This window comes from Pelodiscus sinensis, chromosome 31, assembly GCF_052426305.1.
Source record: "Pelodiscus sinensis isolate ZL-2025 chromosome 31, ASM5242630v1, whole genome shotgun sequence".
NCBI classification, from domain to species: Eukaryota; Metazoa; Chordata; order Testudines; family Trionychidae; genus Pelodiscus; species Pelodiscus sinensis.
This window is the reverse complement of record NC_143082.1, coordinates 8,318,309-8,335,002: the sequence shown is the minus strand read 5'-3', so window position 1 is coordinate 8,335,002 and position 16,694 is coordinate 8,318,309. Positions and strand designations below refer to the sequence as shown.

The following is a 16,694-nucleotide window of genomic DNA, read 5'->3' as shown; positions in this document are numbered from 1 at the left end:
CTATGCTCTGATACTGGCACCCCTTGGAGTCCGTGGTACCTGCTTCAGCTCAGCTTGTCCAGTCACAATCTCCTGCTGCCCACTCGCTCCATAGGAGACGCCGGCTCCTTCCTGCTCCGCCTTTCCCAAGGACTCATGGGTTACTCACCGCCTCAGGACTGGCCAGCAAGTCTGAAGGATGGCGACCACAGGAAGGAGAAAGCAAACCGGTAAGTGGCAGGGCTGATGGCGTGGCATAGTCCTCGCAGTGTTATCTGGGAGAGAGATTAGCTTGTTCCTGTGCCGGGTGGCAGGGGGCAGTGTCACTGCGGGAGAGGCAGTAGGGCTCAGCCCTGTGCCAGGCTGCGGAGGACAGTGTCCCCACAGGAGGGGCAGTAGGGCTCAGCTCTGTGCCAGGCTGCGGAGGACAGTGTCCCCACAGGAGGGGCAGTAGGGCTCAGCTCTGTGCCAGGCTGCGGAGGACAGTGTCACTGCGGGAGGGGCAGTAGGGCTCAGCTATGTGCCAGGCTGCGGAGGACAGTGTCCCCACAGGAGGGGCAGTAGGGCTCAGCTCTGTGCCAGGCTGCGGAGGACAGTGCCACTGCGGGAGGGGCAGTAGGGCTCAGCCCTGTGCCACGCTGCGGAGGACAGTGTCCCCACAGGAGGGGCAGTAGGGCTCAGCTATGTGCCAGGCTGCGGAGGACAGTGTCCCCACAGGAGGGGCAGTAGGGCTCAGCTCTGTGCCAGGCTGCGGAGGACAGTGTCCCCACAGGAGGGGCAGTAGGGCTCAGCTCTGTGCCAGGCTGCGGAGGACAGTGTCACTGCGGGAGGGGCAGTAGGGCTCAGCTCTGTGCCAGGCTGCGGAGGACAGTGCCACTGCGGGAGGGGCAGTAGGGCTCAGCCCTGTGCCAGGCTGCGGAGGACAGTGTCCCCACAGGAGGGGCAGTAGGGCTCAGCCCTGTGCCAGGCTGCGGAGGACAGTGTCACTGCGGGAGGGGCAGTAGGGCTCAGCCCTGTGCCAGGCTGCGGAGGACAGTGCCACTGCGGGAGGGGCAGTAGGGCTCAGCCCTGTGCCAGGCTGCGGAGGACAGTGTCCCCACAGGAGGGGCAGTAGGGCTCAGCTCTGTGCCAGGCTGCGGAGGACAGTGTCACTGCGGGAGGGGCAGTAGGGCTCAGCCCTGTGCCAGGCTGCGGAGGACAGTGTCCCCACAGGAGGGGCAGTAGGGCTCAGCCCTGTGCCAGGCTGCGGAGGACAGTGTCACTGCGGGAGGGGCAGTAGGGCTCAGCTCTGTGCCAGGCTGCGGAGGACAGTGTCCCCACAGGAGGGGCAGTAGGGCTCAGCCCTGTGCCAGGCTGCGGAGGACAGTGTCCCCACAGGAGGGGCAGTAGGGCTCAGCCCTGTGCCAAGTGGCAGGAGGCAGTGTCCCCACAGGAGGGGCAGTAGGGCTCAGCCCTGTGCCAAGTGGCAGGAGGCAGTGTCCCCACAGGAGGGGCAGTAGGGCTCAGCCCTGTGCCAAGTGGCAGGAGGCAGTGTCCCCACAGGAGGGTTCACCCCTGTACCAGGCTTTAGAGGGCAATGTCCCCACAGGAGGGGCAGTAGGGCTCAGCCCTGTGCCGGGCAGCAAGGGGCGGTGTCACTGCGGGAGGGGCCAGAGGGCTCAGTCTATGCTGTGTAGAAGTGGGGTGAATGGGCTGAGCTGAGCCTGAGTGCAGCCCCAGAGCCGGTCTTTGTCATGCTGTGAAGGGCTGACAGGGCTGCTGGCAGTGTAGTGACTGCCCTCCTCCCTTTCCCCCCCTTCCCCCCCTTCTCCCGCTGTGTGTAGGGAGAAGTCAGAGGAGACAACAGAGCAACACTTGAACCCACTCAAGCTCCTGCACCATGTAGATGACTTGCTGCCAGAGAACAGCCTGCTAGTTGTAGACGGGGGCGACTTCGTGGGGAGTGCTGCCTACATCATGTGGCCTCGGGGGCCCCTGTGCTGGCTGGACCCGGGTAATGGGGGCTCCCTGGAGCTGGCACTGCTCCCTATCCCACATAGGGGCTGAGATGGCGTCAGATCCTTTGCAAAGCTTCAGTAGTGTAGCTGAGCCCACAGTCTGTGTCCTACTGCTCTGAGCTAGGTCTGGCAGTTCCCAGAGGTGGTCTTCTGCCCCATCGGTGTGGAACCACTGCCCTGGTACAGACTGGACCCATAATGCCTGAGGAGGTGGTTAGCTGGCCTCACTGGAGGACAAAGCTTGGGGTGGGAGCAGCTGAAGGCACGCTGGACTGGTGACAGGAGCCCATGGGAGCAGGTATAGGGATGTTGAACCGTTGTGCAGGCTTTCTGCTCTGTGAGGGCTGGGCTCAGAAGGGGACAGGTGTAATTTTCATGCCTCTGCTTTCCCTGGCATGCCCTGGCGAATTCAGGCATCCCCTCTACATTGTCCTCTCTTCCCAGGAGCTTTCGGCACGCTGGGTGTTGGGGGAGGATTTGCTCTTGGAGCCAAACTGTGCCGGCCAGACTCCGAGGTCAGTAACCAGCCAGCCAAAGGAGGGGCTCTAGTGGGGTGCCCCATGGCCTGCCAGGGGATTTCTAACAGGCTGCTGTGTGGAAGGCAAGTGCCCCCTGGTCCTAATGGGGGCTCTTACCAGGCCTGCCATGGTGGCAGGGTATCCCCAGAGTATCGCTGGCTCTCAGGCTTCCCTCCATTTTCTTCACTTTGCCTGTGTCCTGCAAGAGGCCTCTCTCAACCACATTGGCCCCCACGCTTAGACCCAGCATGGGAGGCAGAGGCCACCCCTCCCTCCTCCTGTTCTAGTTAAAATGGGGGGAAGTGTTCACCCCTCCCAGGGCTCTGCCAGGGGAACTTCACCTCCCTCCCACGCCCTCAGGTCTGGATCATCTATGGAGATGGCTCCCTTGGCTACAGCATCATGGAGTTTGACACCTTTGTCCGTCACAAGGTAACCTCCTCCCCACTGCACCAGTGGAGTCCCTGGGGGGACCAAGCCCAGAGTCCCCTGAAATGGGGGGCTCTGCCCAACTGCCCCACATCAATGAGGTCCTTGCCCAGTTACCACCACATTGCACCAAGTTCAGACACAAATTGAGAACTAAAGGAGCACTGCACATATGGGAATGGCCACAGCCCTGAAGGCTGCAAATGTGTCTGTGGTCCCATTGCTAGGAATTGTTGGGCCCTCCCCTGCCCCTGTAAATGGGCTTGGGGCCATGAAGTTAATCTCGGCAGCATCCCCAGACCCTTCACAGCTCTCCCCTTCATTTCTGTTCATTTTCCAACGTGCAACATAGGGGCTGATTGGGGAGCGGGGACAAAACACAGAGGAGATCCAGGCAGCAGGAGCTGGCATGGACCCAGTATAGTGGGAGGGTCAGGGCCCTGAGGCAGAGATTGCCTTTCCCTTCTGGTCCACTTTCCTTGTTTTTTCAGACACCCGTCATCGCACTGGTAGGGAATGATGCCTGCTGGAGTCAGATCTCCCGTGAGCAGGTCCCTTTGCTGGGCAGCAACGTGGCCTGTGGCCTGGCCTATGTGGGTGAGTCTTGGCTACCATTAGCCAGTTGCTCTGGAGATATGACTCCAGAATACTGCATGGTAATGCATGCTTGATACGGGCCCTGGGCTCCTCTGGATCCTGGTACCTGTGCAGCCTGTCCCCAGGAAGGACACCCATTGTGTGCTGCTCCTAGGGAGGAACAGAACACAGGATGTTCCCAAAATTAGTGCGAGTCCTATGACTTCTCTGGATTTGTGTCCCAGCACTGATGCCTGAACTTGAAATGGCCCCTTTTTGATGGGCCACCACAGGCTGGGGAATTCCCTCCCAGGCTCCCCAGCTGCATTCCTGGAGGCTGCCCACCCCAGCCTGCCTTCCATCCCTCTCTGCTGCCTGCCACTCACCCCTGGTATGCCGCCCTGCTGGAACTGGCTCTGCCTGTTTGGGTGTCAGTGCTGTGTCTGGGCCCTGCTGCAGCCCGTGGTAGCATTGCTAATAGGTGGTCTTTTCCCTGAGCAGATTACCACTTGGTGGCCGAAGGCTTGGGGGGTAAAGGTTTCCTCCTCAGCCGCCAGAATGAAGAGCACATGGACCGAGTCATCCAAGCAGCCCAGGAGACCTGCAAGGAGGGACACCCCGCTCTGATCAACGCCCTGATTGGCAGAACCAGCTTCCGGGAGGGCTCCATCTCTGTGTAAGGCTGGGGCCAGGCCCAGCAGTGTTCCCTGTTCCCATATGAGGATACAGTAGCCTGCTGCAGGCCCCCTACGAACACCAGCATAGTACACCTTTTGGCACTTACTTGATCATCCTACTTGTCCTGGCCCCAGACCTGCTGAAGACTGACACCACTAAGGAGCTCAAGTCCCTGAACCGGAAACCTGTGCCAGGACAGGGTTCAGTCCCTTTCTTCTGCTGAGCCAAGGGGCTGAACCTGAAGGCAGCGCAGAGCTCTGAGGCACTGAGCCAGCACCAGCTTTCAGAGAGGGGATGCTCCCATCTTTGCCAGACACCCACACTGCCCCAAGGTGGCAGGGTCAAGTCACAGCTTCTTTCGGTACCACACTAGGCAGGTACCTACCTATGCAGTAAAGCCTCACTTAGCAGGTGCCAGTTGTGCTTTGCCAAACTCTTGGCAGTAGTGAGAGCAACTGCAGGGATGGACTGGGAAGTGGAGCTGCTGTATGTCTTGAGGGAGTTCTGGCAGGATTCAGTCTAGCTCCACCAGAGCTGACTGCTGTCACCCCTGCAGTGCACGGGGTGCACCTCCCTAGCTGGCCAGCCCAGGGACCTGGCTAGCCAGAGCCCTGTCATTCGTCACCCTCATACTCTCCAGCCTCACAGTTGCCATTGCACTGACACTTCCCTGCTGGCCTCCAGCTGCTGCCACAATTAGGAGCCTGCATGTTCAAAGAGCACAGGAAGAGCGATGTGTGCTGCTGCTGCTCCCCGCCCCAGGTGCTCAGCTGTCCATTGCCTTACTCCAGGGTAGCCCAGTCTGTTAGCAGGATGTTAACAGAGCAGTTCCCCCTCTCTCTCTTCAAGCACATGCACCCTACAGGGTTTTAGCCAACAATAAAGAGAAGGATGGTACCAGACTGTGGCTCTCTTGCTACTCTGTGGGAAGGATGTCATCCAGTTGCTAATAGAGGACACGTTGATCGGGTCAGTGCTCAGAGCATAAAGGAGAAGCTGTAGATGTGATGTGTCTTGACTATAGTCCATCTTTTGACACAACCCCCCATGACGGTCTCATACACAAACTGGGGAAGTAGGAAAGGACCATGAGGGCACAGTTAGTCCTGCCGTGTCAGTCCTGGGTGTGGTACAGTAGTTGACTTGAATAATACAAAGGAGAGCATGCTTATAACGGGGTTGCAAGCACTTTGCAGGACAAGTGTTCAAAACAATTTTTGAGAATTGATCTGAAGTTAAGATGAAATTCAGAAAAATGAAATTCATTCATTTAGGAAGGAAAAATTAATTACACACCTACAAAATGGGAGATGATTGGTGAAGTGCTGCAAAGGACCTTGTGGGTTATAGTAGACCATGAACAATAGGAGCCAACAATGTGGTGCATCTGTGGAAAAAGTCTTAATTCTGAAATGTATGAACAGGCATGGGGGTGTAAGACATGGGAGGTCACTGTCCTACTCCATACAGCAGTGATATAGTCTCAGCTGGAGTACTATATCCATTTCTAGCTGCCACACTTCAGATAAGATATGGGAACATAGAAAGAGTCCCGAGGAGAGCAAAAAACAAAGGATTTAGAAACCAGTCTGTGAGGAAAGGTTTAAAAACTGTATGTGGAGTTATGGGGGGGGGGGAGAGTGAGCAGGACTTGTTACCAGTCTTTGAATGTGTTAAGATCTACTGTAAGGCTGTGTCTAGACTGGCTAGTTTTTCCAGAAAATCAGCCGCTTTTCTGGAAAAACTTGCCAGCTGTCTACACTGGCCGCTTGAATTTCCGCAAAAGCACTGACTTCCTACTGTAAGAAATCAGTGCTGCTTGCGGAAATACTATTCTGCTCCCGTTCAGGCAAAAGTCCCTTTTGCGCAAAACTTTTGTGCAAAAGGGCCAGTGTAGAGAGCTCAGATTTGTTTCCGCAAAAAAGCCCTGATTGCAAAAATGGCAATCGGGGCTTTTTTGCGCAAAAGTGTGTCTAGATTGGCACATCTAGATTTTCTGCAAAAGCGTCTGTGCCAATCTAGATGCTCTTTTGCACAAATGCTTTTAATGGAAAACTTTTCCGTTAAAAGCATTTCTGGAAAATCATGCCAGTGCAGACGTAGCCATGGTGTGCAGGAAACTCCTCAAGCTCTGCGCCTGGGCTACGTCTAGACTGGCATGATTTTCCGCAAATGTTTTTAATGGAAAACTTTTCCGTTAAAAGCATTTGCGAAAAAGAGCATCTAGATTGGCACGGACACTTTTGCAGAAAATCTAGACGTGCCAATCTAGATGCGCTTTTGCGCAAAAAAGCCCCGATTGCCATTTTTGCGATCGGGGCTTTTTTGCGCAAAACAAATCTGAGCTGTCTACGCTGGCCCTTTTGCACAAAAGGACTTTTGCCCAAACGGGAGCAGCATAGTATTTCCGCAAGAAGCACTGATTTCTTACATGAGTAAGAAAGTGGCCAGTGTAGACAGCTGGCAAGTTTTTCCGCAAAAGCAAGTGCTTTTGAGAAAAAAACTTGCCAGTCTAGACACAGTCCTGGGCTGTGTCTACACTGGCATGAATTTCCGGAACTGCTTAAAACGGAATACTATTCCATTTTCAGTTTTTCCGGAAAAGGAGCGTCTACATTGGCGGGCTGCTTTTCTGGAAAAGCCCTTTTTCCGGAAAAGCGTCTGTGGCCAATGTAGACGCGCTTTTCCGGAAAAGAGCCCCGATCACCATTTTCGCGATCGGGGCTTTTTTCCGGAAAAGACTACTGGGCTGTCTACACTGGCCCTTTTCCGGAACAGTGTTCTGGAATAAGGACTTATGCCCGAGTGGGAGCAGAATAGTTTTTCCAGAATAGCGGCTGATTTTGTACAGTAGAGCGTCGTTGCTTTTCCGGAAATTCAAGGGCCAGTGTAGACAGCTCGCAGCTTATTCCAGAAAAGCGGCTGATTTTCCGGAATAAGTGGCCCAGTGTAGACACAGCCTTGATGTTTGGCAGTTCCTCCCTCTGGAGAGCAGAGAGCGTGTGGGGGTTTATGAGATGGTGAAGCCTTGGCTGGGCTCTGCAGAGGAAAGATGCAGGGGACTTGGCTGGTGGGCACCCTGCAGTTGAGTTCTAGACATGGGGGACTGGTTGTTCACCTCACACACACAGCTGCAGGGAGAGGGGCAAAGAAATTGCTTGTCATTGGGATCACTCTCTGCCCCAGAAGAAGTTTATTTGGTTGTCTGTATTGTTACAGACATAGCTGCTAGCTGCTGACAGGTATTTTGAAATAAATTACCAAAATAGTTGAACCTGGCATGATTATTTTGTGTCTGTGACAAAATATACAATTTTAAAACACTATGCACATAACTTTTTATTTTTTTGGTGCAGAATTCCCCCAGGAGTGGACAGAACTGCTCCTGCCTGAGGAGTCTGAGTAGTAGACGGTGCTGCCCCCCTCCGCCCCCCAAATGTTGGCCCAGCTCCCCAGTCTAACCCTACCCTGCCCTTGTTGCCATGGCTTGAGTGTTTTGAACCCACAAGTGGGTTGGAAGTAGCTGGAGGCTCGGCTAAGCCACCCTCTTCCCCTGGTGAATGTAGTGCCCGCTCCAGGTGCACTGCACATGGCCCAATGGCAAATGTAGATAGTATCCTTTATTGCTGATGTTGGCAGTTGGCAAGGCCATCCTGGTGAACAAAGAGGGGCACCAGGCTCATTTCCAGCATGACATGGGCATTTCTTTAACACACAACAAGCAGCTACCCCCCAACTCCCCATGGCTGGGGGTGATGTCAGGCAAAGGGGGGAAGGGATGGACTTTGCAGCATCTCCCCTAGACAGGCTGCCCCGAGAACAACTGCTTCTATAATGTGGTATTCCACTCTGCACCCCTTATTCAGGCCTAGGCCCATCTATGGCAAGAGGTACCACTGCCTCCCTTGACATTCATGGGATTCCTATAACCTAATACTGGGGCACTTTTCCTCCCTGACAGAGCAGCGCAGAAAGCAACTGGTGGGCCTTGTGCTTTGAGCGAGGACAGGGGCAAATGGCATTTTTCATATAATTGTATAAACATGGTGAAAATCCAGCAATGGAGGGAAACATCCCATACATTAAACATCTGCATGGAACAGCCACTCTTGAAGAACATGCAGTGGAGACACACAACAAATGTACACTCAAACCAATGTTCTCTCTGATCTTTTCCATCCATGTGCAGAATTTTTCCTTTTGTGTGCAGAATAATTTTACATGCACCAAGGCATGTGTGAATGTGCACCACCAGTAAACACTTTAAAAGCTGAGCTGTGGGCATTCTGTTAATCAGTTGGGCAGCATCTGAATGTCTCCTGAGCAGCTGCACAAGTACACAGCTTACAGGGAACATTGCCCCCAAAAATATACTGCACACAAACCACCTTTCTGTACACAAATGCACATATTCAAACACATACACACACACAAATGAGCTATAAATAAGGCTAGCCTCTCCAGTACCGGGCTCCCTAGAGGGCAGCTGCGCTGGGGCATTGACTGCATTTTCATGAAGCCCTGCAGTAAGCACACACACCCTGCAGCTCTATATGGGTACCTCTCGTAGTTGGACCAGCTTCCCAGCAGTACCCAGGCAAATGCCAGAGCTGGCCTGGGTATGAGCGAGCAATTGATGCCGTGAGCTCAGCTTGGGGGCCAGTCTGCCCATGTGTTACACTTTCATGGGCTCCATATGGGAAAGGCACATCCAGAATTCACCTCCTGTGCCCCACCAGCCTTCAGCACCTACCCAGCAGGGCCCCAGCTTGGAGCCTGTCTGCTGCTGCTGCCCAAAAAGGCTGCACTGTGCCTGGTGATGCTGAGGGGAGAAATGGCAGCCAGTGAACTGGGGCCTCCAGATCATATCCAGCGTGGTGTTTGTTGCTGCAGCTTGGTCCACAGTGTATGGGAAACCTCCCTAGTAGGCCTGACCTGCCCAACAAGCTCAGGAAAAGCCCAGGCTGGAAAGAGCTAGAGGCTTGGCTCCATGCCAGCTGGCTCCAGGGTGAGGCAGAGACACCCATGAGAGAGCCACAACGAACTCCAGGCCCCTTTTGCTTCATGCTGATCATTGGATCCTGGGGCTGCAGCCATCATCCCCTCACTGTTCCACCAAGAGCTCCAGCTGGGCAGGATCAGAGGCAGCAGAAGCCAGGCAGGGAGTGGGGTAGGGAGCACTGTAAAGAGCTTTGAATATTGACAGTGCAAACCTGGCACCAAGACTAATGCTATGGCAAGCTGAGAGCAAGGTGCCTCCACCAGGACAGCCCATGACAGGGTACAGTGGATCCTGGCTTCTGTGAAGCAGTCCTGGAGCAGCGCATGTGTGATGGAGGTCAGGGACCCTTGTCGATACTCTAATACTGTGCATGGGGGATGCCCTGCCTGAGAGGGCAGGAACAGGCCTTGGCCCTGGCTCTCAGCTGCCCCCCCTCCCCCAAGCCGCACAGGTTGGCACTTGGTAGCAAAACAGAGGGTGAGGCCAGTCCCACAGCAGCCCAGACTGAGCTTGCTGCAGCCAGCGCCCCAGGGCAGCCCTGATGCCCATCTTCCTGAGAACAAAGTCAAACTCCCACCTGCCAGGAAGGCTCCAGTTAGGGGGCTGGAAGGAGCATCAAAACTCCCATTCTTGGGGGCTGCAAATGCTGTTACCAGCAGGCTCCCTCCTGCCTAGAATACATGGCCCAGGAAGGACATGTATGTTGTCCTCCTGACCTGCCTGCATGAAGCACCATATTGGCGTGGCTGCTACAGCCTGGGAAGCTCCCTGCCAGGGTCACATGAGCAGCATGCATGAGCCTCTGCTCCAGCCCAGCCAGGGGACAGGCTCAAAGATTCTTTGGCTTCTAAAATGCAGTCAAGGAGAAGGCCTAATGAGCCACTCCCTGTCCTGTGCACTCCCTGCACACGGTATTGCCCAGAGAGAAGGGCCAGGCTGAGGAAGTGCCATGATCCAAGCTCCTCTCAGTCACTCATGCAGGGCACTGATTCTGATGCCACCCTGTAGACAGGCAAAGATGCTGTGCACACATACAGGGCCAGGCTGCTGCCTTGTAGCCAAGCAGGAACACAGCGGACTGAGAGTGACAAACATTGCAGCAGTGAGTGATCCTGAGTACAGCCATACAGCCCCAACCTCAGTGGGCTGCCACGCACTGCCCTGGTGGAGCACACCCGGGATCTCCAACCACCCATCCATGCTCTGCATATTAAAAGGCTGCAAGAGCCAAGTGCTGTACACATTTGGTCATTCTCAAAATGGCTTTGGCTTAATTTCTGGGTTCCTACTAATAGGAGCTTGGCGGCCTTGCCCAGGCATGCACTGTGGGTCTCTCTGGAGCTCTAAGCCCAGAGGGCAGCATGTGCTGGCGCCCACCAGAGAATAGCTCTTGTGCACTGTACCTGCTGCTCAGGGCACCTGCTCCTGTGCATGTTGCTGGATTAAGGCTCACAGCGGGAGTCACTGCCCACTACAGGGCTGGGCCTGGTTCCTGAATGTGGACCCTAAAATCATTTAGCAGAATCCTCACCATCTATTGCCCAGCACCCCCCCTACTTGGGTGAACAGCCCAGGCTGCGCCAGTTCCCACCACATGGCTTGTGTCATGGTGGCACTGGAGCCTGGCGGGGAGCAAACAGGTCACTCACAGGCACACATTGATCTGCTTTGAGAGCTCACGCTCCAGGTCCAGGATGAGAGCATCGAAGTCTTTGAGATTCAGACAGGGACTGAAGGGCACCTCAGGGTCATCAACCAGGGCAAAATCCCGCACAAAGACTGTCTGGCTATGGCTACTCAGTCCCCGCAGGTCCAACATCTCATTCTCACTGTCGCTGCCAGCCACCTCAGCGTAATCGGCCTCAGGGCCTGGTCCTGCTACCAGCCCATATTCCTGACTGCACACGCTCCACTCCCCAGCATAGCGGTTGCTGGGGGGGCTCTCCAGGCCTCGGGGCCGGTGGCGAGCCACCACCTCGCTTTCCGGCAGATCCAGACGCAGCGCAGGGTGGCGCCGCTGCCGCAAGCAGGTGAGCTGGGCCCCTTCCTGGCCCTCCATGCCACGCTCCTTCCTGTAGGGCACTGCAGAGACAGGGAAGCCAGTCATCTCAACGCTCTCCTCCCAAGCCAGACTGGCCAAGCGGGAGTTACGATCCCAAAGAGAGGAACCAGGGAAAGACTGACCATTGGGGGCTGTGGTTTTATGAGGAGGTGCCCCTATTGATGGGGAAGAAGACTAGCCAGTCAGAAATTCAAATCCCATGAGACAGTCTCAAGCTACGCACTCGACCACCTCCTCATCCACTGTTACGGTGCAGACCTGTGCCAGCACACTTCTCCCCCAGTAGTGAACTCTTCCTGCACCCCTGCCACGCAGCAACCCCCCAGTATCCCGCACTTCCTGCAACCCACCACGCAATCCCCCAGCAGCCCGCACTTCCTGCAACCCACCACACAACCCCCCAGCAGCCCGCTCTCCCTGCAACCCATCATGCAACCCCCCAGCATCCCACTCTCCCTCCCTGCAACCCCCCAGCAGCCCGCACTTCCTGCAACCCACCACACAACCCCCCAGCAGCCCGCTCTCCCTGCAACCCATCATGCAACCCCCCAGTATCCCGCACTTCCTGCAACCCACCACGCAACCCCCCAGCAGCCCGCACTTCCTGCAACCCACCACACAACCCCCCAGCAGCCCGCTCTCCCTGCAACCCACCACGCAGCAACCCCCCAGTATCCCGCACTTCCTGCAACCCACCACGCAACCCCCCAGCAGCCCGCACTTCCTGCAACCCACCACACAACCCCCCAGCAGCTCTCCCTGCAACCCATCATGCAACCCCCCAGCATCCCGCTCTCCCTGCAACCCACCATGCAACCCCCCAGCAGCCCGCACTTCCTGCAACCCACCACGCAACCCCCCAGCAGCCCGCTCTCCCTGCAACCCACCACGCAGCAACCCCCCAGCGTCGAGCTCTCCCTATAACCCACCGTGCAGTAACCCCCCAGCAGCCCGCTCTTCCTGCAACCCACTGCGCAGCAAGCCCCCAGCGTCGCACTCTTCCTCCACCCCCCACCCCACAGCAAGCCCCAGCAGTGTGCTCTCCCCACACCCCCACCCCGCAGTGAGCTCCCACTATCATGCTCTCACCATGCCCCAAACCTGTAGCAAGCCCCAGACAGCGCGCTTGGCCTGTACCCCCATCCCCCAGCGGCACACTCTCTCAGCATCCCAACTCGTAGCAACCCCCAAAAGCAAACTCTCCCTGCACTCCTACCCCACAGGAAGCCTCCAGCTGTGCACGCTCTCTACACCTCCACCCCACAGAAAGCCTCCACCGGCACCCTCCATGCACCCCTATTCTGCAGGAAGTCCCAGCAGTGTGCTCTCATCACACCCCCTCCATGCCCAGTTTGCAGCAAGCCCCCAGTGGTTCCCTCCCCACCACCCACACTCCGCAGCAATCCCCCAGTGGGGTCCTTCTTGCACCACCACCGGAAGCAAGCCTTCAGCAGCTCATTGTCTCTGCACTCCCGCCCTGCAACAAGCCCCTATCAGCATGCTATCCCCATACCTCCACCCTGCAGCGAGCCCACAGCATCACACTCCCTGCATCCCCAACCTGCAGCAAGCCAACAGCAGCATGCTCTGACTGCATCCCCACCTCATAGCAAGCCCCCAGCGGTGCTCTCCCTGCATCCACCGAGCAGCAAACCCCCAGTGGCATTCTCCCTGCATCCCCACCAAGCAGTGAACCCCCAGCGGCACACTCTCCCTGCACCCCTAACCCACAGCAAGCCTCCAGTGGCACTCCCCCTCCACCACCACCCCCATCTATGTACTCTGCCTGCACCTCCATGCCACAGCAAGCCCCAGCAGTGCACTTTCCCTGCACCCTCACCCCACAGCAAGCCTCTATGGGTGCACTCTCCGTGCACCCCTACTCCGTAGCGAGCCCCCAGTATGGCGCTCTCCCTGCATGCACACCCCACAGTGAGCCCCCAGCAGTGCACTCTCCCTGGACCCTCACCATGCAACAATTCCCTAGCAGCACCCTCCCCAGACCCCCACTCTGCAGCAAGCCCCCAGCAGCACATACTAACTGCACCCCTACTGCTCAGCAGCAAGCTCTAGTGGCACGCTCTCCCTACATTCTTACTCTGCAGCAAACCTCCAACAGCGCAGTCTGTCCAACCCCAGTCCCCAGCAGCATGCTCTCGCCCATCCCCCAGCCCAGAGCAGGCTGGTGGTCATACACTCTCTCCTCTGCGCGGCACTGACCGGGCCAGGCCTGCAGCAGGTAGTGCAGCACCTCGATGTGTCTCTTGAAGTCAACAGCGCTGGCAATCTCCTCACATCGGGCATAGCCGCAGGATCCCTGGTGCCCTGGCTCCTGATTCTGGTTGAGCAGCACTGGCCCGAAGCACACAGCAATGTTCTGGGAGTTCATGCGGTTAAAGTCATGAAAAGAGGCTACCAAGCTGAGATGGTCCAGCAGCACAGTCAGCGTAGCCTAGAGAGAGGGAAGTGTCAGTCCAGGGCCTGGCCCTGCAACACCCACCCAGTTTTGGGGGCTCAAGATCATCCCAAATGGCCCAAGTTGGTACCTCAGAGGTCACAGCCCTAGTCTGTGCCCAACTGTCAGGATTCTTGGAGGGAAAACAGAGGAAACTCAGAGGAGTGAGGAAAGTATAGGGAGGACTGGACTCTGAAGCCCAGGTGACTTGAAAATTGCCCTGTCTGCAAGACAAAGCCAACACGCTTCGCTTTGGGGAGAGCATTTGACTTCACATTATAAAAGTCAGCATTAAACACTGTCAACAGAGCCCCTGTTACATGGGTTAGAGCTCAAACAGTCATAATCAATCTTTGAAGGGGGACAGGGCTTCCAGTGGAAATCCACAGGGAATGGTTCAAGGCCTGATGCTATTTCAGGATTTTTATGAATGATTTGGAAGTAAAATATAGATTCATGGATTCTCAGGCCAGAAGGGACCACTGTGATCATATGGTCTGACCTCCTGTCTTACAATCGTAGAAGATGAGGACTAGAAGAAACCTCAGGAGGTCACCTAGTACAACTCCCTGCCACAACTAAATCATCCCAGCCAAGGCTGACTGGCACAGGCTTCAGGACTGGCCCGAACTGATTCCTATTTCAACCACAGCATAGGACTATCCTGTCTTGATTTTAAAATCACCAGTGATGGAGAATCTACCATGACTCCTGGTAAATTGTTTCAATGATTAATTAACCTCCCAAATAAAATGTGCAGAGGACCCAAGAACCGGAGCTGAAAATGATGTAAGGTGCACGCCTGTGTGGGCATGCACCAAGAATTTCAGTCCAGCCTACCTTCTCAGCAGACCCAGCAGCCACGGCCCCAGCCCGCATGACAACTGCCAGAGTTGGAGCCTGGGCCGCAGTACTAAAAATAGCACCACAGCCCCAGGTTCAGTCCCGGCACATGGGGCAGACACCTGACATGCAGTCCCACCACCGGGAGCAGCTGGGGCCATGGCTGTGTGGTAGCTGCTGGGGCTGGAACTGTGGTACTAAAAATAGCACCGCAGTCCAGGCTCGAGTCCCAAAGATTCTCTCCACCTCTCCTGCAAAGCCTCCGGCTTCACCTTCAGCAGCTTCGAGATGGACTGGGTCCAACAGGCCCCGAGGAGGGGCTGGAGTGGGTCGCTCATATCACCAGTAGCGGGGGTACTGCATACAACCTTGATGCTGTGAAAAGCCAATTCACCATCTCCAGGGATAACTCCAACAGCCTGCTGTACCTGCAAATAACCAGCTTGCAGCCCAAGGACACCACCCACTATTACTGTGTCAGATACACAGTGACACAAAACTTATTGATGCTCATATAAAAACTCAGTTTGCAGAATCTGCAGCCACCACATGGGGGCATGAGTTAAGCAAACAACCAGATATTGGGCTCAAAAAGGAAAGGGAGCCTCCAGGCAAATAAAATACAATCTGCCCTGGGACTTTAACCATTTCATTCCCTAGTAAGGTCCTCTGTTTGCTGCTAAAGTCCCCTGGAGCCCCTGGAGCAGACACCCACCAAAAGGAAAGGAAAAGAGAAAAGAAACAGAAGAGGCGGAGTGAGGGGGGATGGACAGGTCTGGGATCAGTTCTCCCTCTAAGCTGAGTGGCAGCCCAGCTTCACAAATGATTAATTCACAGGCTCGGAGCTCTGACCTGGCGGGGCTGATTAATCACCTGTGAAGCTGTGCTGCCATTCAGCTTAGAGGGAGAACTGTCTGGGATAGGGATGTTAAAATGTGGATAATTGACTAGTCGAGTAGTCGATGGAATTTCCATTGACGACTAGTTGAGTAGTCGATGGAATTTCCATCGACTACTCGATAGGCACTTCTGCATTCCTCCTTGGGGCTCTTGTCCATTTCAAAGGAGGAATGCGGAACTCCACGTACAGCCCGGGGCCAGCGGGAAGTCCCACTGACTCCGGGTTGCACACGGGTGCCTGCTTTGAAATGTACAAGAGTCCCCTGCAGAGGCTCTTCTGCATTTCAAAGCCATGAAGCCTGGAGTCAGCAGGGGACTCAGAGTGTCATTTCAGCGGTGCCCAGGGTCAGCTGGGGACTCTCAGGCTGACCCTGGGTTCTGGGGAAATGCCGTGTGGAGCCCGGGATCAGCTGGGGAGTCCCCAGCTGACCCCAGGCTCCATGGCTGCCCCTTTGAAACATGGAGTCAGCATTTCAAAGCGGCAACCACACAACTGATCCCCGGCTCAGCTGTGCGGTGCTGCCACTTTGAAGTACCCCTTCCCCCCCTTTGCTGCCTCTATCTCATAGAGGTAGCAAAGGGGGAGGAATCGATTAGTCTAGTAGTCGACAGACTATCTGATCAGCAAATGCTTATCGGATAGTCGACTAGTCAACTAGTCCTTAACACCCTTAGTCTGGGACGCACTGTGCTGGAGACAACACACTGTGGTGTGCAATGTTTCACTCAGGGTGCCCTGTTTAAATAGCACCTCATGGGGATCCAGAGAACAGATCTACTAGCAGTTGAACTATTCACTTCTGTTTCGGTTTTAAACATGAATGATGAATCCCTACCCTTTCCTCCATGGCTTGTCTTTGCCCCCAGCCAGTGAGTATTTGGGGGATGGGAGTTAAGGGCCCTAGCCTGGTTCTCTGATCCATCGCAGCCTCCCCGTGTGACCACTGACAAGTCCCGCAGAGTCAGATTTTTAGAGGTGTCTAGCCACCTAGAGACGCAGATAGGTGCTTGGTGGGATTTCCAGAAGTGTTCAGGTGTCTAACTCCCAGTGACTTCCATGTGAGCTGCACTTTACTTTCGTGCCCCTCACTCGGCATCTGTCTGTTATTTTCAGGTGCCTGAAAACAATCTGGCCCTGACAGATTTCACAAACAGAATTACTTTATTTCCATTGACTTGTAGTGGGAGTTAGTGGCCTCTTTCACTCAGGCTCTTTGGCAAATCCCATTAGCTACCGTTCGTGAGCTGGGACTCA

General features: G+C 55.5%; 2 protein-coding genes across 5 annotated transcripts in view; one reads left to right on the top strand and one right to left on the bottom strand.

The window, feature by feature from the left end:
• The window catches only part of HACL2 (2-hydroxyacyl-CoA lyase 2), a 38,965-nt gene extending 31,514 nt beyond the window's left edge, over positions 1 to 7,451 (top strand). The window contains exons 11-16 of the mRNA XM_006127999.5: positions 95 to 209; positions 1,803 to 1,972; positions 2,421 to 2,491; positions 2,855 to 2,926; positions 3,415 to 3,520; positions 4,001 to 7,451. Coding sequence (XP_006128061.4) covers positions 95 to 209; positions 1,803 to 1,972; positions 2,421 to 2,491; positions 2,855 to 2,926; positions 3,415 to 3,520; positions 4,001 to 4,179 — 713 coding nt within the window. The 3' untranslated portion in view covers positions 4,180 to 7,451. The remainder of the gene's footprint in view (positions 1 to 94; positions 210 to 1,802; positions 1,973 to 2,420; positions 2,492 to 2,854; positions 2,927 to 3,414; positions 3,521 to 4,000) is intronic.
• A 331-nt stretch (positions 7,452 to 7,782) lies between these two features.
• Positions 7,783 to 16,694, bottom strand: part of SYDE1 (synapse defective Rho GTPase activating protein 1) — a 33,717-nt gene continuing 24,805 nt past the window's right edge. For all 4 annotated transcript variants that reach the window (XM_075902112.2, XM_075902113.2, XM_089774700.1 and 1 more), the window contains 2 exons: positions 13,462 to 13,693; positions 7,783 to 11,261 (listed from right to left, as the gene is read on the bottom strand). In XM_075902112.2, coding sequence (XP_075758227.1) covers positions 10,825 to 11,261; positions 13,462 to 13,693 — 669 coding nt within the window. In that variant the 3' untranslated portion in view covers positions 7,783 to 10,824. The remainder of the gene's footprint in view (positions 11,262 to 13,461; positions 13,694 to 16,694) is intronic.